The sequence below is a fragment of the Helianthus annuus genome, chromosome 16, assembly GCF_002127325.2.
Source record: "Helianthus annuus cultivar XRQ/B chromosome 16, HanXRQr2.0-SUNRISE, whole genome shotgun sequence".
NCBI lineage: Eukaryota > Viridiplantae > Streptophyta > Magnoliopsida > Asterales > Asteraceae > Helianthus > Helianthus annuus.
Window position 1 is genome coordinate 112,639,795 of NC_035448.2, and position 21,988 is coordinate 112,661,782.

General features: G+C 39.1%; 1 protein-coding gene and 1 long non-coding RNA gene across 15 annotated transcripts; one reads left to right on the forward strand and one right to left on the reverse strand.

The window, feature by feature from the left end:
• The first annotated feature begins 511 nt into the window (after window positions 1–511).
• On the forward strand, window positions 512–1,108 carry LOC110919463 (pectinesterase inhibitor 4-like). Its single transcript, XM_022163729.1, has one exon. It carries the CDS (start codon window positions 512–514, stop codon window positions 1,106–1,108), a length of 597 nt encoding a protein of 198 aa, XP_022019421.1.
• Window positions 1,109–4,877: 3,769 nt separating this feature from the next.
• Window positions 4,878–20,186, reverse strand: LOC110916792. 14 transcript variants are annotated; one of them, XR_004884091.1, is made up of 9 exons: window positions 19,879–20,185; window positions 19,266–19,414; window positions 18,899–19,028; window positions 18,258–18,814; window positions 17,646–17,855; window positions 17,448–17,568; window positions 16,678–17,211; window positions 16,522–16,600; window positions 4,878–5,795 (listed from the first exon to the last, which is right to left on the reverse strand). It is a non-coding gene; the product is annotated as an uncharacterized LOC110916792 (long non-coding RNA). The 14 variants fall into 14 exon arrangements; XR_004884100.1 differs by lacking the exon at window positions 4,878–5,795 and having other exon boundaries at window positions 16,242–16,600; window positions 19,266–19,317; window positions 19,358–19,414; window positions 19,811–20,186; XR_004884099.1 differs by lacking the exon at window positions 4,878–5,795 and having other exon boundaries at window positions 16,242–16,600; window positions 19,266–19,317; window positions 19,358–19,414.
• Window positions 20,187–21,988: the final 1,802 nt, after the last annotated feature.

The following is a 21,988-nucleotide window of genomic DNA, read 5'->3' on the forward strand; positions in this document are numbered from 1 at the left end:
TTTCTTTCAACTTATGGTTTGTATGGATTAAACCATGGCAACCATGGTCCTCCTTTCCATTTTCAAGAAATCATTTTCTTTTTCTTTAGACAAAGATAAATTAAAATAAATAAGTGGATAATGATTTGGGTCATGACCAGACCCTTAAGGTAGTGGTTTTAGATGGTAGATTAGAGGTGAATGACATGACATGATAGAGGGTCATGAGTGTCATGACTACACCCTATAGGAACCCACAACCCCCTATATTGAGACTTTGTTGATTAATGGATTTCTTTCCTTTTTTTAACTAATAAAAAAAATCTAAGAACCTTCTAAAAATAATGGAAGGTCATTCTTAATCCTTTTCCATCAATTAATGGATTTCTTTCCTTTTTTAACTAAATAATTCCAACAACCATCTAAAAATAATGGAAGGTCTTTTTTTATCCTTTTCCATCAAATTCGTGCAAACAGAGAAACATATGAAACAAAAATGTAAAGAGACAATCTTGAAAAAAAGCGATAAAACATGTCGAAATCCACAATAATCTTTTTATTTGTAAAGTTAGTGATATTTTGGGTAGTTACAACAATTCTTGTATCGGCATTGACCGAAGATATATGCAAAGAATCCAGCAACCCAGAGGCATGCAAGAAAACAATAGAGAGGTTAAAGAAAGAAAAAGAAGTCGATCCCAATAACACCATTCGTAAGATCATCAATTTCGGCCTTCAAAGAAGCCTAATGCTAAAGGCAAACATGACGGATTGGGCCCGACGTGGAAATCTACAAGCCAATGAGGTTGCGGCTATCAAGGGTTGTTTAGACGCGATTGATGTTACCGTTGATGACATGAGGAAAACCCTAAAGGAGGTAGATGACTTAGAGGCTGCTCAAAAGATACAGGACATGCAAGAATTCATGTTCCATAGTAGAAACATCAAAACGTGGCTTCAAAACGCCGTCAACGCTCTCCAATCCTGCCAGGATGATGATTTTGCAATGCCTGGATTGGAAGGTCCGGTAAAACAAGATACATTGAAAAAAGTCGCGGATTTGATGATCGCAACTCAACTTGCTATATGGACCATTGAATTTCCTTCACGAGGTTCAAATAGGCGTTAATTGTTTTTTAATATATATATACAAATCCAAGTTATGTTATTCATAGATCATTCATGTTTGAAACAAACATACCAAACAATACACGATACACAAATTTTTCCTTGCGTATTTTGATAGGGTTTATACTGAGTGTCAACACTAGTTGAGTTGGACTATTCTTTTATGACGGGAAACTTTTTTCATGTATGTTGACGGATTTATGTCAGAAGTTCTTACGAAGGATTTTTGACGACTTTGTTTGAAATTAAAAAAAAAATACTTTTTTTTGGAAGAAAAACAAAAAGACTTTGTATAGAGTGTATCTTTGGTGGTTTTAATTCTATACTAACCCGTTGAAAATCCGTAAATAATTATACCCTCTTATACAATTAGCAACTTAGGGTATGTATATTCTTTGTTTAACAAACACACACGTTTGTTACATTTATCAACTCACGTCGGTCACCAATAAAAGTATGAAACTTGTCCACTAACCGACACACCTTTTATTCCGTCGAGTGAATCATGAATTCCAATTTCCACATAAATAGGGGCGGACCTAGGGCTTACAAAGGGGCAACCTCCGTTACGGCTTGGCTCGGAAAATTTTGAAAAAATTAGTGTAAATTTTGGAAAAATTTGACGTTTTTTCGATTTCGTTACCGCTTATTTATAAAACGTTACGGCTACGATCCGTTTCTAGATCCGCCACTACACATAAATATACCATATTATTTGCATGTTGTACCGTGACATGATCATTTGTTAATCCATAACTGCCTTCAACATCGCCAAATCCTGTCCTCAATCCTACACGCTCCATTAAAGCAATCGATGAGTCATGTTCCACATCAAAGGCAATATTTATATACTCTATTCAATCGATCAAGCATATGCCCTCTTCCATGTTTGTCCTTTTTTCCCTACTAATTTGAAGGGATTGATACATTAAATCTTTAATTGATTGGAAAAGCCTAAATCCCCCCGTAAGTGGTGTCGTGGGGTGAATGATTCTTTGTTTTTGAAATCTTAAGCATTGATCCGTACGAAAAAGTGTGATGACTCAAGACAACATTTGAAGGCATAAAATCCATAACTGAATTGAAACACAAATAACATCAAGGGATCGAGCGGAGAGAGAGACGATGATGTTTGTGGAAAAGAAATCCATAATTAGTTTTTGAAGCAATCCCTTCAAATTTCACACCACACCGTTTTCGTGTTTAAATTGATACTCAAAAGGAATCAGTCAGAAGGAGTTGATTGATTGATTAAAAAATATCGAAATCATTCTTTATCAGAATCGATCAAGTATGATTAAGACGACTGTTGTTTTTTGAAGGCATATCAAAGAATTGTTTTTTCGGGCGAGGCGAACGAAATTTTGAATGTAAATCCAAAGAAACTTTCTTCAATAAAGTTGGGATGTCAAGTTAAAACGAGAATTCAACATGTTTTTTAATTAATTGCTTTTGATTTTCAGTCAATTTTTATATTTGTTAACATTCATAAATTTCGATTTAAATGGTTTCTTCGACGCATTTTAATCGGAGATAATATCTATGTTTTTTGTTGATTTCTTGGAGGGATCTTATGACATTATGTTGGAATCTAGATCCATCTTTTTGTAATTTGAAAGTGTTATGTAGTTGCGTATATAAATATACCATTTCTTTTTGTTGATGTGTATCTATCGATTGGTTGATACACACATGTACAGACGAAATTGTTATGCATGTGTGGTGTTTTTTTACCTAACCATTAAACAACTTTTCATGTAAGACAATGTATCAGTACTGATGTTTTCACATTAAAATACACGAAGATAGTACATGCATTAAACAACTGTTGACCAAATAATATGCATTCACAAAATTTTATTCCTTCCATTGTTGTATTTAGCGTTATCCAAAATTAGCATTATTATTGATGAGAAATCACATGACCAAGCATGTTGAGTAACCAATAATCCAATATGTTCAAGGTGATCTTGATCTAAGATGAGCAACTTTGCAAATGATAAGCGTGTCAACTCGATATTCATAATTAACATCCCGCGGGTGAGCGTAAACTCATTAACTACAAAAAGGTGCCATTTAGGAACCGTCAACAAAATAGTGACTTTAGAAAGTTATGTCAAAAAGAAAAATAGCCATTTTTGTTTCCTGCTCTATATTCATTTTCATATTTATTTATTTATTTACTTTTACTATAACAACAAAAAACATGGTAGGGAATAGTGTTTTCTTGCTGTTGGTTAAAATGGGTAGTGACCAATAATGTCATTCAACAAAAATATGATTTTCCCCCGTTTAAATTTACAGTTTTGACATTAGTTTTGTTTTTTCCATCCCAACTAAATTACAATTCTACCCTCGGTTTAAATTTACAGTTTTGTCATCGTTTTTGTTTTTTCCCCGTCAAATTACGATTTTGCCCCCGGTGTAAAATTACGATCATGCTATCGTTTTAGTGTTTCATTTTTTTGACAAAACTAAGATAGTGTTTTGTTTTAACTGGTTGACTCGGTGTACTTTTTATTCGTACCAGACGACTGCTTGACACACGCTCATCTGTCCTGAAAAAAATACAATTTTCCCTATTAGGTTCAACAGTGAACACTAGTGTAGCTTTCGAACTGAGTGAACTAATCCTGGCCATACACGTGTGTAGATCAATGGCCAGGATTTGTTCACTCAAATCGCAAATACACTAGTGTTCACTCTAGAACCCCACCATATATATATATATAGATGGGTTAGGGTAAAATGAAAACTTATACGAGTTGTGAGAACTTAGAGAACTCAGCCTTACAAAAGGTTTTTTCAAAATTTTTTTATCAAAAATCCGAAAAAAATCAACTTATCCAATTTTTTTTAAATCTAGTTTTTTTTTCATTTACGACAGCCGTAAATGCTGTAAAAAGTGAGGTTATGCTCTTATGTCATCAACTTTTTACAGCTGATGTAAGGGGCTGAAAAACACCACTTCGAATTTTTTTTTTTTTAACTTTTTCTTACAGCAGTCTTTCGAAACATTTTAATTTAAGGGTGTGAAAAAATGGGGGCAAAACTCGCACGGGAAGGCCGAGTTCTGTATGTTCTCACAACTCGGAGTGATTTTCCCTTGATCTTGATCCTATACGTATACATGGGTGGGAGTTGGCTACAAAGTCATATTTTTCAAGAAAGTGTAGGAAGTGGTATGGTTATGACATGTGTCATGTAGAGAATTTTAATAAAAGGGTACAATTGTAATTCACTAAATAAGTTATTTTTGAAAAAGATAAATCTAAAACAACAAAATGAGACTTTTAAGGAAACCCTATATCTTATATATGGAACTAGTTTAAGAACCCGCGAGGTTCGCGGGTGGACTAAAACACAAATGAATAAGTTTAATTTATTGAACTAATCGTTTGAATTAAATGACCGTTCAAGTAATAATAAATTAGTAAACTACAATGAGACAAATAATTTAATCTCTAATAATTTTTTAATTTGTGAGGACATTCACTGATAATCCTATATGTAAAAGATATTCTTCATCAATCTCTATAAACACGCAATAACGCCTTTACAACCCACTTAACCTGCGGACCCGTTTGACCCTTTGTCTGGTATCTTATTAATTTACATTACTTCTTTTGTTATAAAAAAGTATGAAGTCAAGTATTATGAAATCAATTAGTGTATACACATCATTTATAATATCATCTAACATTCCAGATCACCCGGGTAGCAACCCGGGCTGGAAAATTAAAATTACATTAGTGTATAAATAAAAGTAATGCAAATAAAGTAACATAAGGGGGGTGTTATAAAGAACACGATGTTATACATTTAGCCACTACACTATACATTTAGTTTACTTTTGAAAACTATGCGTGACTACTTGGGCTTTATAAAACTTTGGAACATGTTAAAAACATAACTTCACTTATAAAACTATAATGAAAAAGAATCTTCAATCTACACTTTTAAATACAACTCTTGTTAAGTAAATAAATGATGAAATAAATAAAAAATTATGAAGTCAAGTATTGTGGTTGTGAAGTAGACAATATATAGGATCCATATTTAAGAGATGGATGACCCGAATTTTAAATGGATCCCGCTTCCACCTACAATCTTATTCAACCGATTTATATAAGTGAAATGTGACGGGTTGATGAGCTGGATAGAGCACAACATTTCAACTCGTAAAGATAAATGAGTCGAGGCGGTTATGCTCACTTTACCCAGACATAGCTCGTCTCGTTTCCAGCCCTAACAAAAGTCATCATTCACATTCGAAAAAAATCCTTATTTTTTCATAAATACGGAGAAAAAACAGTCCTTAGCGTTATATTGACATCATATAAAAAATAAAGTCCAGGTATTTTTTCTGCAACTTTTAACAGACTATAAAAGTCTGACCCATTTTGATAACGGGTCAAAATGTATTTCATTGATAATGGTTTTAATGTGGAAGGAAAATTAGCTAAAAAGAAATAGTAGTCTAAAGTATATACAAAATGGACATAAAAAGTATTGATGGGCTTAAACTGGCCCGACCCATTTTGACCAATCCCGCACAATTTGTCAACTCTAGTTTCGGCAACGGTAGATCCATGATTTCTATTAAGGTAAGCAATACTTACCTACATCCAGAGAGGAAGGGAGGAAGTCTGGTTGATTCTTCACCCAAGTCATTCAACCGTTGAGCGCTGCAAAAAGGCAAAAAAGTAAGGGTTGTTCAAAAAGCTCGCAACTCACTCGAAATTGGCTCGTTTGTAAAAGGGCCGACCACGGGCCAAGGTAATTGATACAGTCGCTATAAAAAAGGTCACTGAAAGTTTACACGGAATTGTAACAATAATGTAAGAACTTAATTACCGCATTGTCGCTTCCTTTCAATCCGCCTAAAGCCGAATTGGCGTTCAATTGAATATAATTTCTTATAAGTGGATAACCATTCATGTTTGGCAAACATTACCAACAAAAAAAATGTATCATAACATAAACACATAGGATTAAATTAAATGGGGGCTTATGAGATTGAATAACATGCACACATTGACTATTTGGGTCACCCTAACTGAAGCAACTAATTCAACCCATAGAAGAAAAAAAATACACATTACACCTACTGATGTACCCAAACAGTGATGAAACTATCATATATACGCCCATTTATTTCTACGCACACCAAGACTCACACCACGAAACCCACCTCATTACTTATCCGAACACACACACACCAAGTAGACATTCCATTATATTTCTAATTTTCACACAAGCCCTGGTATACACAGATACCTAACTGTATGTGCTTCAAACAGAGAACAAATGTGAAAGTTCATAGGCCGAACATGTGACACCTCGGATCTTTCCGGATAACCTTTCGATGTAACAAACGTGTACGTAATCGACTAACAGTAAAAATATATGAAAAACTATTTGTTATTATGTGTTATGTGCCGATTTACTTATGTGTATGTATATATATATAAGTGTTATATATATGTGAACCAAACCTGAGACCCGACTCGAGACCACGGTCTCGAGTGAACAGTGAAGCACTTGGGCCGGATCAGGCCTTGTAACCGAGAAACCCAACCCGGAACCCCCCTAGCCCAACTCGGTGCACTATATAAACCCAACCCCACCTCCCTTATCCATTTTACACACTCTCTTCTCACACTCTCATACTCTCCCCTTATCTCCTCTCACTAAACCCTAGCAAACCAAGACCAAGGTCACCTCCTCTCCTCTCCTCCTTCTCGGAACCAAATCGGAGACATCAAGCTCTCGGATCAACTCAACATCGCACTAGGAAGACCACCCTTCACACCCTTCATCAACCGGTTAGTTTGTGGCCTTGTTGATTTTGAATAACTCTTGAATGTTGGTAGTGATTGTTTATGTTCGTTACTATGAAATGCTTGTTTGATGATCTAAGAGATTGCTTGAAGGTGATTTAGTGTCTTAATGAAAATTATCCGGTTTTGTGTTTAATGGTTTTTGTTATTCGGATAATGCTAGGTGCTTGTTAGAATGATTTTTGACCGAATGGTATGCATGATTTCTTGATCTCATGAGTTTTGATTTGTGATGAATCATGCTAGATTGGAACCGAGAATATAATGCCGATTGTGTCAAAACTGTTTGTGTTAAGAATGTGTTCTTTGATCTCAAAGTTTTGTGCTTAAATGATGATTATGGTTGAATGTTGTTTGATTATGGTATGAACATCATGAAGGAAAGTTGAATGTGTCAAATATTTTGAAAATACTGATTTAGATCCAAATTTGTGCACAAATCGACCAACAAACATGTTTTAGTGGAAATAGTACAGCAGTTACATGAAAATGCAATTTCATTGGATAGTACAAGTCTGCAGGTTCTAGAAGGGATTGCCATGCACGTTATCACGGTTGCGAGTCGCAACCTTTGGTTGCTACTCGAAACCACGCGTGACCAGTCGAAACCTCCCAGTTGCGAGTCGCAATCAGCACGCATCAAACCTGGTTGCGAGTCGCAACCAAACCTGCTAAGTCGCAATCTCCGGTTACGAGTCGTAACCAAAGCGTGACGGACCGAGACCGCAGTTGCGAGTCGCAACCTCGGTTGCGAGTCGCAACCACCTTAGTTTCGACTGGGCCGTTTTATGTTATTGGGTTTTGACTGTTTTGCTGTTTTGGGCCTTAACTGTTGGGCTGTCTATTGTTTGGGCTGTTTACTGATCTGCTAACTGGTTGTATGTTGGACTTTCTGATGACTGGGCTGCACGTATACTTGTTACTGTAGATGTTTGCATGTATGCTAAGTGTGTTTTATACGTGTTTACTTGTACCCGACTTGACCCATACTTGGTAACCATGCTAGGACGTGGGGGACCAACATACTTAACCAAGTAACGTATCATACCGAGCAACCCAAGGTGAGTTCACAACTTAAAAGCATGCGTCCCGGTGGTTTGGGACACGAGACTAAAACAACCCTATCCCCTTGTAAAGGGGATACCGTCTACACTCCTTCTCTAGTTATTGGGAAACAAACTTACTTTATCTTCCCTTGTATTGGGAAACCTTTTTAGTTAATTACTGTTTATACGGATTGCAACTAACGGCACTAAACGCAACTCTATCACTCAAGTCCCTACTACATAATACCGATTAGTCGCCGGTGCCAGGCGAACGGGTTATTAGTTGATAGCGCTATTTAGGTTTTACCAGCCTCACACCGTGCCATGGTATGGGATCGGTCGTGAACTAATGTACTCAGGCATCCGTCAATGATGATAGAACATTGACATCGGGGCATCCTGCGGAAACGCATTCGGTTACCTAGTGTTCGGTATTGGAAAACAGTTTAGTCGCTAACTTTTGGGGTAGCTCCCCATGGCATGTATAAACGGATAAATTAACTGGTGAAACGAGTTTTTGGAATTTAAAACTGGACAACTAGTGAACTCACTCAGCATTATTGTTGATCCCTTTACTGCATGCTTTGCAGGTGGCCAGTGACTGGAGCAGCTACTTGGGATGTGTAGTGGTCGTCTGCCCGTGTGTTGGGCATTTATTATGCTTACCTTATGAACACTGTTTAAAAACTATTTAATTATGCTTCCGCTACTTGTTACTGTTTAAACTTTAAAACTTTAAACTTTGAACTTGATATTGCTAATCTCATGATTAGTAAGTATTACTTCGATATTAACCAATGCTTAGTATAATTGGTGGCTGGATCCTGGTCAGTCACGCCCCCGAAGCGGGTGTTATCCGCGGGTGGATTTTGGGGGTGTGACAGATTGGTATCAGAGCCATTGGTTATAGTGAACTTGGTTTTAAAAAGGGGAAAAATCTTTTTGAGAAAAAAAACCAGACTATAACCCGTGACTCGTGACGACACTACACTCCAAGTACAAGGCTCGACTTATCTGACCTCATAGCTCGGACCCATAGTTACTTGCTTACTTGTCTTATGCTTTCTGCTTTGCTATACGTACTAGTTGCCTGATTAGATAGATACATCTTCTCTCTTCTATCTTATTCTCGCTATCACGCACTCATACTATGTTTTCTGGTTATGAAGACAATGAGTGGACGCGGACGAGGAAACGTCAACATGACCCCGGCTCAGTTCACTAGCCTGCTCAACACTGTGGCTGCAGCTTTCGCAGCTCACCCTATAGGTCAGCCTGCACCTGTGCAACCACGTGTTTGTACCTTCAAGACCTTTATGGATTGCAAGCCTCTTCCTTTCAATGGCACGGAGGGTGCCATAGGCCTCCTGCACTGGATTGAGAAGGTCGAAGCTGTTTTTGCTGTCTGTGAATGCCCAACTGCTAACTGGGTGAAGTTTGCTACTGGTACTCTAGAGGGAAGCGCACTTTCATGGTGGAAAGCGCAAATTCAGATGCTTGGTTTGGAGACTGCAAACGCTACTGCGTGGGAAGATTTCAAGGATATGATCAAGGAAGAGTACTGTCACAGGGATGACATCCACAAGCTGGAGAATGAGTACTATGAACTCAAGATGGTTGGGTCAGAGATTGAGACCTACACCAAGCTGTCCAACGACTATGCTGCTCTTTGTCCAAACATGTCTCGACCCATGTACCGAAGGATCGAACTGTACATCAAGGGTCTGGCCCCAGAAATCCGAAGCCATGTAACTTCAGCCAACCACACTACCATTCAGCCGATCGTTCGACTTGCTCACAAACTCACCGATCAGGCTGTGGAAGAGGGCAGGTTGCCCAAAAGGATCAGTGCTGCGGAAGGAAGTTCTAGTGATGGAAAACGAAAGTGGGATGGAAATCAGGGCAAGGATGCTAACCCTACTCAAGCCCCAGCTCAGCAAAGGAAAACTGACAACAACAAGGGCAATCAGCAACAGGGTGGCTACCGGGGAAACTACCCTAAGTGCAACAAGTGTAACAGGCACCACAATGGGGCATGTAACAAGGGTCAGTGTCAGCGATGCCACAAGATAGGGCACGAAGCCAAGGATTGCAGAAGTCAGTTCCCAGCAAGGCAAAATCAGCAACAACCTCAACAGCAACAGCAGCAGGGAAACAACAGAGCTTGTTTTAAATGTGGGGCAACAGGGCACATGCGAAAGGATTGCCCTGAACTGAATCAGAATCGCAACAACAACCAGGGAGCTGGGAACAATGAGCAGAATAACAATGCTGGAAATGCAAGGGGCAGAGCTTTCGTGATTGGAGCTGGAGAAGCGAGGAACGATCCCAACGTCGTGGCGGGTAAGTTCCTACTTGATGATCGTTATGTTTCTGTGTTATTTGATTCCGGTGCCGATGCCAGTTATGTATCCCTTCGCATTAGTAAGAAACTTAAGCACTCGCCTGCATTATTAAGTTCTAAGCACACCGTCGAGATAGCTAATGGTAAGAACATCGAGGCCACGCACGTGATCCACGACTGCACCCTAGAATTGTCTGGCCATACGTTTAGTATCGATCTCTTCCCTGTCAAACTTGGAAGCTTCGACGTCGTCATTGGTATGGATTGGTTATCCAAACATCGCGCTGAGATCCTCTGTCAAGAGAAAGCAGTTCGTATACCTCGTCGTTCTGGTCAACCCCTCATCGTCAAAGGCAACAAAGGTGGAGAAGTCACAGGCATTATCTCGCTTCTAAAAGCCCAGAAGTGTTTGCAGAAAGGGCACACCGCTATCTTAGCACTTGTCACCAACGCCCACGATAAGGAAAAGAGGATTGAAGATTTTCCTGTAGTACGCGACTATCCCGAGGTATTTCCTGAGGAACTACCTGGACTCCCACCCCACCGTCAGGTCGAATTCCAAATCGAGCTAGCTCCTGGAGCAGCACCCATAGCTCGTGCACCGTACCGTCTAGCCCCTGCAGAACTGAAGGAACTCTCTACGCAACTACAAGAATTATTGGATAAAGGATTTATCCGTCCTAGTTCATCACCCTGGGGAGCCCCAGTGCTCTTTGTCAAGAAGAAGGACGGCACATTCCGAATGTGCATCGACTATCGTGAGTTGAACAAGGTTACCATCAAGAATCGTTACCCTCTCCCGCGCATCGACGACCTATTCGATCAGTTGCAAGGATCGAGCTACTATTCAAAGATTGACCTGCGATCAGGCTACCATCAGTTGAGGGTACGTGACGAAGACATCTCTAAGACTGCGTTCAGGACCCGTTATGGTCACTATGAATTTCTCGTCATGCCTTTTGGAATGACCAACGCGCCTGCAGTGTTCATGGATCTTATGAACCGCGTATGTAAGCCTTACCTCGACAAATTCGTGATTGTGTTTATCGACGACATCTTGATTTATTCAAAAAGTCAAGAAGAGCATGAACAGCACCTACGCCTTATCCTCGAACTCCTTCGCAACGAGCAACTGTACGCCAAATTCTCTAAATGTGACTTTTGGCTTCGAGAAGTCCATTTCCTCGGCCATGTAGTTAATAAGAACGGAATTCATGTCGACCCAGCTAAGATCGAATCGATAAAGAACTGGCCTACGCCTAAGACTCCCACTGAAGTTCGCCAATTCTTGGGTTTGGCGGGCTACTACCGCAGATTCATTCAGGGATTCTCAAAGATTGCACAACCTCTCACAACACTCACTCAGAAAGGCGTCGCCTACAAGTGGAATGCAGCGCAGGAATCTGCTTTTCAGAGGCTTAAGGATAACCTCTGTAGCGCTCCTATTCTCTCGTTGCCTGACGGCACTGACGACTTTGTGGTTTACTGCGATGCGTCTATTCATGGGCTCGGTTGCGTGTTAATGCAACGCGAGAAAGTTATCGCCTATGCCTCTCGACAACTCAAGACGCATGAAAAGAACTACACGACGCACGACTTGGAATTAGGAGCAGTGGTTTTTGCTCTTAAGATATGGAGACATTACCTGTACGGTACCAAGTGCACCATTTACACCGATCACAGAAGTCTCGAGCATATCTTTAGGCAAAAGGAATTGAACATGAGACAACGTCGATGGGTCGAACTCTTGAACGACTACGAATGCGCCATCAAATACCATCCGGGCAAAGCCAATGTCGTGGCAGACGCCCTCAGCCGAAAGGACACCGTACCAAAGCGCGTGCGAGCACTGCAACTTACCATCCAGTCTAACCTCCCTACCCAGATTCGAAATGCTCAAGTTGAAGCATTGAAGCCGGAAAACATCAGGGCTGAGTCTCTGCGTGGATCGAGACAGCAAATGGAACAGAAAGAAGATGGTGCTTACTATGTGACAGGGCGTATCTGGGTTCCACTCTTTGGAGATTTACGCGAACTCGTGATGGACGAAGCCCACAAGTCCCGCTACTCAGTACATCCTGGTTCGGACAAGATGTACCATGATTTAAAGACTACCTACTGGTGGCCTGGTATGAAGGCCCACATAGCAACATACGTTAGCAAATGTTTGACTTGCGCGAGAGTCAAGACAGAATACCAGAAGCCAGCAGGTCTACTCCAACAACCAGAAATTCCGAAATGGAAATGGGAGCAAATTTCCATGGATTTTGTTACAGGGCTACCTAGATCTCAACGCGGAAATGATGCTATTTGGGTAATCGTAGATCGATTGACCAAGTCCGCGCACTTTCTGGCTATTAAGGAAACAGACAAGTTTTCTACCTTGGCAGAGATTTACTTAAAGGAAGTAGTTTCGAGGCACGGAGTGCCAACCTCAATTATTTCCGACCGAGACGCTCGATTTACTTCGGAACTGTGGCAAGCTATGCACAAATGCTTTGGCTCACGTTTGGATATGAGCACTGCTTATCACCCGCAAACGGATGGACAGTCTGAACGTACCATCCAAACTCTAGAAGACATGCTTAGAGCGTGTGTGATCGACTTTGGCAAGAATTGGGAGAAGCATCTACCGTTAGTAGAGTTCTCATACAACAACAGCTACCACACTAGTATTCAGGCAGCACCTTTTGAGGCATTGTACGGTCGCAAATGCCGGTCACCTCTCTGCTGGGCGGAAATCGGTGATAGTCAAATCACGGGCCCAGAGATGGTGGTAGATACAACGGAAAAGATTGCCCAGATCAGACAACGCATGGCGGCAGCTCGTGACCGTCAGAAGAGCTACGCTGATAAGCGTAGGAAACCATTGGAATTCCAGGTCGGTGACCGGGTTCTACTTAAAGTCTCACCCTGGAAGGGTGTGGTTCGCTTTGGTAAACGGGGCAAGCTTAATCCGCGATATATCGGACCATTCGAAATTACCGAGAAGATCGGTAAGGTTGCTTATAGATTGAACCTGCCTGAAGAACTGAGTGCGGTACATAACGTTTTCCACGTATCCAACCTGAAGAAGTGTTTGTCGGATGAAACACTTGTGATTCCTTTTAAGGAACTGACGATTGACGAACAGCTACACTTTACTGAGGAACCGATTGAGATCACTGATCGAGAGATCAAAATCCTCAAACGTAGCCAGATACCTCTTGTACGAGTTCGTTGGAACTCGCGACGTGGCCCAGAGTATACCTGGGAGCGGGAAGACCAGATGAAGCACAAGTATCCCCAGTTGTTCCCTAACGAAAATCCCAGCACTGAAGCTACGAACGAATTTCGGGACGAAATTCCAAACTAACGGGGGAATGATGTGACACCCCGTTGAAACGCTTTCACTTACACTAGCTTGACAGTGGCTGCCTTAACTTTCGGGACGAAAGTTCCTAAAACTTGGGGATAATGTGACACCTCGGATCTTTCCGGATAACCTTTCGATGTAACAAACGTGTACGTAATCGACTAACAGTAAAAATATATGAAAAACTATTTGTTATTATGTGTTATGTGCCGATTTACTTATGTGTATGTATATATATATAAGTGTTATATATATGTGAACCAAACCTGAGACCCGACTCGAGACCACGGTCTCGAGTGAACAGTGAAGCACTTGGGCCGGATCAGGCCTTGTAACCGAGAAACCCAACCCGGAACCCCCCTAGCCCAACTCGGTGCACTATATAAACCCAACCCCACCTCCCTTATCCATTTTACACACTCTCTTCTCACACTCTCATACTCTCCCCTTATCTCCTCTCACTAAACCCTAGCAAACCAAGACCAAGGTCACCTCCTCTCCTCTCCTCCTTCTCGGAACCAAATCGGAGACATCAAGCTCTCGGATCAACTCAACATCGCACTAGGAAGACCACCCTTCACACCCTTCATCAACCGGTTAGTTTGTGGCCTTGTTGATTTTGAATAACTCTTGAATGTTGGTAGTGATTGTTTATGTTCGTTACTATGAAATGCTTGTTTGATGATCTAAGAGATTGCTTGAAGGTGATTTAGTGTCTTAATGAAAATTATCCGGTTTTGTGTTTAATGGTTTTTGTTATTCGGATAATGCTAGGTGCTTGTTAGAATGATTTTTGACCGAATGGTATGCATGATTTCTTGATCTCATGAGTTTTGATTTGTGATGAATCATGCTAGATTGGAACCGAGAATATAATGCCGATTGTGTCAAAACTGTTTGTGTTAAGAATGTGTTCTTTGATCTCAAAGTTTTGTGCTTAAATGATGATTATGGTTGAATGTTGTTTGATTATGGTATGAACATCATGAAGGAAAGTTGAATGTGTCAAATATTTTGAAAATACTGATTTAGATCCAAATTTGTGCACAAATCGACCAACAAACATGTTTTAGTGGAAATAGTACAGCAGTTACATGAAAATGCAATTTCATTGGATAGTACAAGTCTGCAGGTTCTAGAAGGGATTGCCATGCACGTTATCACGGTTGCGAGTCGCAACCTTTGGTTGCTACTCGAAACCACGCGTGACCAGTCGAAACCTCCCAGTTGCGAGTCGCAATCAGCACGCATCAAACCTGGTTGCGAGTCGCAACCAAACCTGCTAAGTCGCAATCTCCGGTTACGAGTCGTAACCAAAGCGTGACGGACCGAGACCGCAGTTGCGAGTCGCAACCTCGGTTGCGAGTCGCAACCACCTTAGTTTCGACTGGGCCGTTTTATGTTATTGGGTTTTGACTGTTTTGCTGTTTTGGGCCTTAACTGTTGGGCTGTCTATTGTTTGGGCTGTTTACTGATCTGCTAACTGGTTGTATGTTGGACTTTCTGATGACTGGGCTGCACGTATACTTGTTACTGTAGATGTTTGCATGTATGCTAAGTGTGTTTTATACGTGTTTACTTGTACCCGACTTGACCCATACTTGGTAACCATGCTAGGACGTGGGGGACCAACATACTTAACCAAGTAACGTATCATACCGAGCAACCCAAGGTGAGTTCACAACTTAAAAGCATGCGTCCCGGTGGTTTGGGACACGAGACTAAAACAACCCTATCCCCTTGTAAAGGGGATACCGTCTACACTCCTTCTCTAGTTATTGGGAAACAAACTTACTTTATCTTCCCTTGTATTGGGAAACCTTTTTAGTTAATTACTGTTTATACGGATTGCAACTAACGGCACTAAACGCAACTCTATCACTCAAGTCCCTACTACATAATACCGATTAGTCGCCGGTGCCAGGCGAACGGGTTATTAGTTGATAGCGCTATTTAGGTTTTACCAGCCTCACACCGTGCCATGGTATGGGATCGGTCGTGAACTAATGTACTCAGGCATCCGTCAATGATGATAGAACATTGACATCGGGGCATCCTGCGGAAACGCATTCGGTTACCTAGTGTTCGGTATTGGAAAACAGTTTAGTCGCTAACTTTTGGGGTAGCTCCCCATGGCATGTATAAACGGATAAATTAACTGGTGAAACGAGTTTTTGGAATTTAAAACTGGACAACTAGTGAACTCACTCAGCATTATTGTTGATCCCTTTACTGCATGCTTTGCAGGTGGCCAGTGACTGGAGCAGCTACTTGGGATGTGTAGTGGTCGTCTGCCCGTGTGTTGGGCATTTATTATGCTTACCTTATGAACACTGTTTAAAAACTATTTAATTATGCTTCCGCTACTTGTTACTGTTTAAACTTTAAAACTTTAAACTTTGAACTTGATATTGCTAATCTCATGATTAGTAAGTATTACTTCGATATTAACCAATGCTTAGTATAATTGGTGGCTGGATCCTGGTCAGTCACGCCCCCGAAGCGGGTGTTATCCGCGGGTGGATTTTGGGGGTGTGACAGAACAAATATATTTGGTATAGATTTATAGACCCAACAAACATATTTTTCCAAATTCCTTTATCAACACCAATTTAAAGTGTATACTCAACTCATAGTGTATTATCTATGCGTAGAACCTCCAAAATCATTTTATTAAAAAACATAATTAAAAAAATGGACTAACATTGTTTTATCTATGCATACAACCTCCTAAATCATTTTATTAAAAAAACATATAGTTATTAACATATAAGATGTGCGGTGGAATCGAAAAATTTTACTTAGGGAATAAAGTAAAGATTTTACAAATCTGTTAGATTTCCTAGTTGACCAAGGGTTGTTGGCACTTGGCAGCCTTCCGGTCAACATGTTTGAAGACAGCATCCTGTAATTTAATATCATGGCATAAATAATTTAATTAAAGGAAGAAAATTTGGAACTGAAAAACTTAATCAGCCTTACAATGAATCCAAATTTGTTAATCTCCCTAACGCAGATGGAACCGTTCCTGAAAGCTGGTTTGCTTCAAGGTTACTGATCAAGATTGTTTTCGAGATGAGTACAAAAATCCATATAACCACAAAAGATTTTGACCCGTATGATAAAAAGTCAAATCATACAGTTGTGTGAGGGTGGTGATATTGCCCAGTTCCAATGGGATTGATCCGGTTAAACGGTTACAAAGAAGAGAGGTGCATATGGAAGGATATGTTCAAACTTCAAAGTTCACAACTTTTAGTTCTAATAGAATAAAAACTATGGAACTCAAGGGTAAAACAGAGATTTCACATTTCTTGTGACTGTGTTGAACCCCATTCAGGTGGTATTGTGCCACTTAAGTAATTGTAAGCAAAATCTTTGAAAATAGAACAGGATATACTTAAGTTTCATTAGATTTTGAGTGTATAAAAAGTTCGGCATTTAAGTTACCGGAGGTAAGGAAGCTTTACTAATTCAGGTGAGAGTACTCCATCAAGGCTGTAGAACTTGTGTATGCTGCATATACAAAAGAATCAGATAAATTCCCAAAATTTGAGTTGACTATGGCATTGACTTTAAGGTCAAAGATATGCTAATCTCACAGTTAAGATGTTAATAGTTCTAAAAAATCTCAAGAAAATTAATAATAGACATTTTGAGGTGGACATAGCCATTTTGAGGTGGACATAGCCATCTAAAAAACAATGCTGGCCACCCACTATAGGTAATAGGTTGGGTTCTTCTATACTTACAGATGGTTCGAAAAGAAGAACGTCTATCATCTAAGAGCCATATTCAACTTCGCCTTCCCTTTCACCGCCTCTTTTATCTCCTCTACAGTTTGTGTTTTCTAGATCTTGATGACCTACAGCACTAAACACACACATTATAAGAACAAAAACATCCTATAAATTATCAACGAAATTATAAACAAATTACTCGAAAGTTACCATTTCCTACAAGAAATAAAGATGATGTTTTTGGCTTACACCATCAGGCATCTTAACAAATTACTCGAAACTTAACCTTTCCCATCTTATACCATCTTCTGCCACCGGTGAAGAGCCTGTTTTGATGGTGGTTCCTACTTGTAGAACAACCAACGCCATCAACGCTACCGCCGTAGTGACCAGTCCAACAAACCAGCGTGGAATACGAAGCTAGCCATTGACCAGATATCAGAGTTTCCCTTTAATTTTTTAACACTTCGGATTAGGGATGAGCTTGGTACCGGTACATGTATCGAAAGTATGATACCGAAAATACCGGTACCGAAAATACCGGTACCGAAAATACCGGTACCGAAAATGTTCGGTATGATACGGAACCGATACTGAAAATACCGATACCACACCGATGACCCGGTATTTGTGTGTAAAATTCGGTAAAATATCGGTACTGTATTGACTACTGAACCGATAGTGAGCCGAATATACCGGTACCCAAACGCCAGAAAGTGGGAACATATTTGGTACCGAAAAATATTCGGTACAGGAAATTTAATACCGGCACGGGTCTCAAGTCCCAAATGGTCATCCCTACTTCGGATAGAAATAATATACCTTTCTTAACTTCAGCATCCATCGATAACCAACAACTATATGATTGTCATCCATGAACTCACACCATCCCATGACCACATCCCTAAACCATAAAACATGTAATTATAAAAGTAAATTTAGATACGAAACAACAAAGACATAAGTTATTTACTAATATAAAGACACGTTAAAAAAGTAAAATTATATGAAAATAACTTGGATTACCACGATCCATTTCTACGCGCAATTTCATTTTCCATTCCATTTAAGGGCAATTCATTGTTTGTAATGAGTTTTTTCTCTTAATAAGGGTGAAATTACCAATTCGCTCGAAAACTAAGACACAATCAACGTCCAAGCGAAGATCATGTATAACCTTAAGCCATCCATCATAGAAACACATTTTTTTATCAACCTTTGACAACTAACGATACCGAGTAACTGTGCTTCAAATGAAGACCAACATAACATCGAGGCAAGCGAAGATCATGTATAACCTTAATCCATCCATCATAGAAACACATTTTTTTATCTACTTGAGCCACCACTTGATTAGTGATCACCAAAGCTAATCCAAACTAATCAAAAAAGTTAATTAGTACGCGTAGAATTACCAAGCAAATGTTTAAAGTGTGTTTGGATACAACATGATGAAATATTACCTCATCTGCCAGCTTCTGAAGGCTCCTCAAGAACTTTGCAAGATGCATCAGACGGGCCGATAGTTCCCCTCTACCAGAGAAAACAGTTCTATAAAGGGCAATTGCATTGTCCACTATCATATGTGCAAACCTTCAAACCATAACAAAATTTATTAGCCAATAATACATGGTAATCACATTCGAAAATATGTACAACGCACATTAAAGTATGAGGCTATGTTGTCGTAATTAGAACACTCGGAAAAGATTTGAACATTATTTAATATATGTCAATCTTGTTAAGATCTGTTTGATTCTGTATGCATGTATGCAAACGGAAGCCCTTATTATGTCAAATAAGTATACATAAAGACTTAAAGAAGAAAACCTGGTTTCAACCATCATGGAAGCTGCTTCAAGCAGCAGCCTTGACTGATGATCTGTGTTGTAAGCTCTTGCATATTCAAGAATGCAACATACCTTTTTGATGATGTTCAATTCAAAAGTTTCATTGAGACATTTAAACAAACGCTTGGTCTGCATCAAGAAACCCATACGTAAGAAAGGAAATTTAAAACATATCATACAAAGAACCACACCTTGTTTCACTAATCTAGTTTCGCTAATCATGCGGGTAAACCCAAAAATTCAATATTTGAGAAAAAAAAAAAAGATGATAAAAAACAAAGATTAAAATAGGTGAAATTAACGCTAGTAAAAGCAAAAATCACAAACACAAAATGTATTTCAAAGCACAAACCAGTTTCAATTAGCGAAATCTAACAAATCGAACCTAGAACGAAAATTCTTCTATACTAAACAAATATGGATCGTAATAATGGTTAACATATTCAAGCAACAAATCAAGCACTAACTTTGTATGACATCATTAAACATGTAACATAATCTCCACATGAAGTCACAAACCCTAACCTCTAGGAAATTGGATCTTGAACGGATGAAGAAACAGAGAGAATGAGATGAAAATGAGAGAGCTGAACCTGAGATGAGACGAAAATAAGAGACGGTCAATGAAGATCTGAAATCATTTAGATCTCAAATCAATTGGATCTTGTGAAATCTTCATAGATCTGGTGAAATCGCTTTGGGGTTCTTGAATCGCCAGAGAGAGAAAGGGGCGCCAGAGGATTTTGATGTTCTTGAATCGCTTTGATGTGTTTCATATTTTGGAAGATGATTTCAAAAAATTATGGAAACTTGAAAAGTCTTTATGAGCGTTACAACCTAAATACAGAGGCGGTAGAGAAGCAGAGGAAGTCAATGGACGTGTTGCCGCTCAAATGAGAATTGTGAGGAGTATTTAGATGACAGGTGGCACTAATAGGTTTAAGATAATGCCAAGTGGCACTAAAATGTTTTGTTTTAATATAGATAATAGATTGTATCAGTTACGCAGAATCAAACGTTCATCATTCTCTTATCGTTCAGATGATTTTTTTTTTTTTTTTTTTGCATATTGCAGATAAAAAATGTTGATATCTAATGCAATGATTGTTTGTGATCATGGTAAATGCATCCTGATTTAGTTGTTTGACATGCCAGTATTTGATTAAGTTTTTTTTTTTTTTTTTTGCATGTGCATGTATTCTTGACATTGTGTTTATTTGTTTTATGGTTTCTTCACACGTAACACACCAGCTTATCGTTCTTGAACAATTTCTTGACGTTGTGTTTTACCAGTTATAGGTTTACTCATTATGTGTTATAGCAGTTTATGTTTCATGAAGGACGCATTTTTGTATTTATTGGCGTTATGTTTTACAGGTTATTGGTTTCTTCACAATGTGTTTTAGCAGTATGTTTTTATTGGTTGTTTCTTCACAATGTGTTTTTCTTCACAATGTGTTTTATTAATGTGTTTTTCTTCACAGGTTCGTTGCAGTGTGTTTTATCAGTGTTTTACTTCATACTTTCTCCGCAGTGTGTTTTTCTTCACATGTTTCTTCTCAGTGTGTTTTATCAGTTTCTGGTCTATCAGATTTTTTTTTCGCAGTTTCTTCACAATGTGTTTTATCACTAATATAAAACACAATACTTGATAAAAAAACAAAACTGAACTCCGATTCTCGTCCCTAGATAAAAACAATTCAAACTCCAATTTAGTAAATTTCAGATTTTAAACATAATCAAATCTTTTATATTCAACTTCATCCATGATTTTAGGAGATTTTTTTAATGAGGAAAGAGAATGTGAAGAGAATTCTGCAAGAATAAATGAATGATGGTTGTTTCTTTTTTAAAAACATGCTCAATTACCAAGATGCACTCAATCAATTAAATCAATCATTAAATAAAATGCATATATTACAAAAATGCCACTTATCTAATCTCAACCATTAAAACCACTAATCCAATGGCCCAAAACACTTCCTACACTTTGTAAGAAAAACACACATTGTAGAGGAATCCCACCCATGTATACATATATATATATATATATATATATATATATATATATATATATATATAGGAGAAAGATCCGTTAGGAACCACCCTTTATTGCGAGAACCGCGAGAACCAGTGTGAACACATGGCAAAATTGTAATTATGTGATATTTGTTATAAAACACGCGCCCCTCTTCACAACTCTGTTCAGATCCACAGTTAGGGTTTCATTCAAGTTAGGGTTTCATTCATCAGACTAGAACTTTGTATACATCGACGACAGACGACGGTGGCCGACGGCGTTCACGTAACTCACTAGGGTTCACGGCGGTGGCTTCCATCACGGTGTTTCCAGCGGCATTCACAACGACAACCCACCATTTACACCCTCTCCATGGCATCCTCTGATTCATTAAGTGTCGATTCTCACACATCTGATGTTCATCCTCATACATTCTCTTATAATCCTCCTCATATCTACATGGCATCCTCTGATTCATCAAGTGTCGATTCTCACACATCTGATGTTCCTTCTCATACATTCTCTGATAATCCTCCTCATACATCTGATGCTGACATTGTTGGTGATATTGTTGGTCCATTTGCTGATAATACAGTTGATAGTCACAATACATCTACAATTACAGAACATCAAGAGTTGCAGTTTATTCGATTTGTGACCAAAGGTATTATGTTGACTGTAAA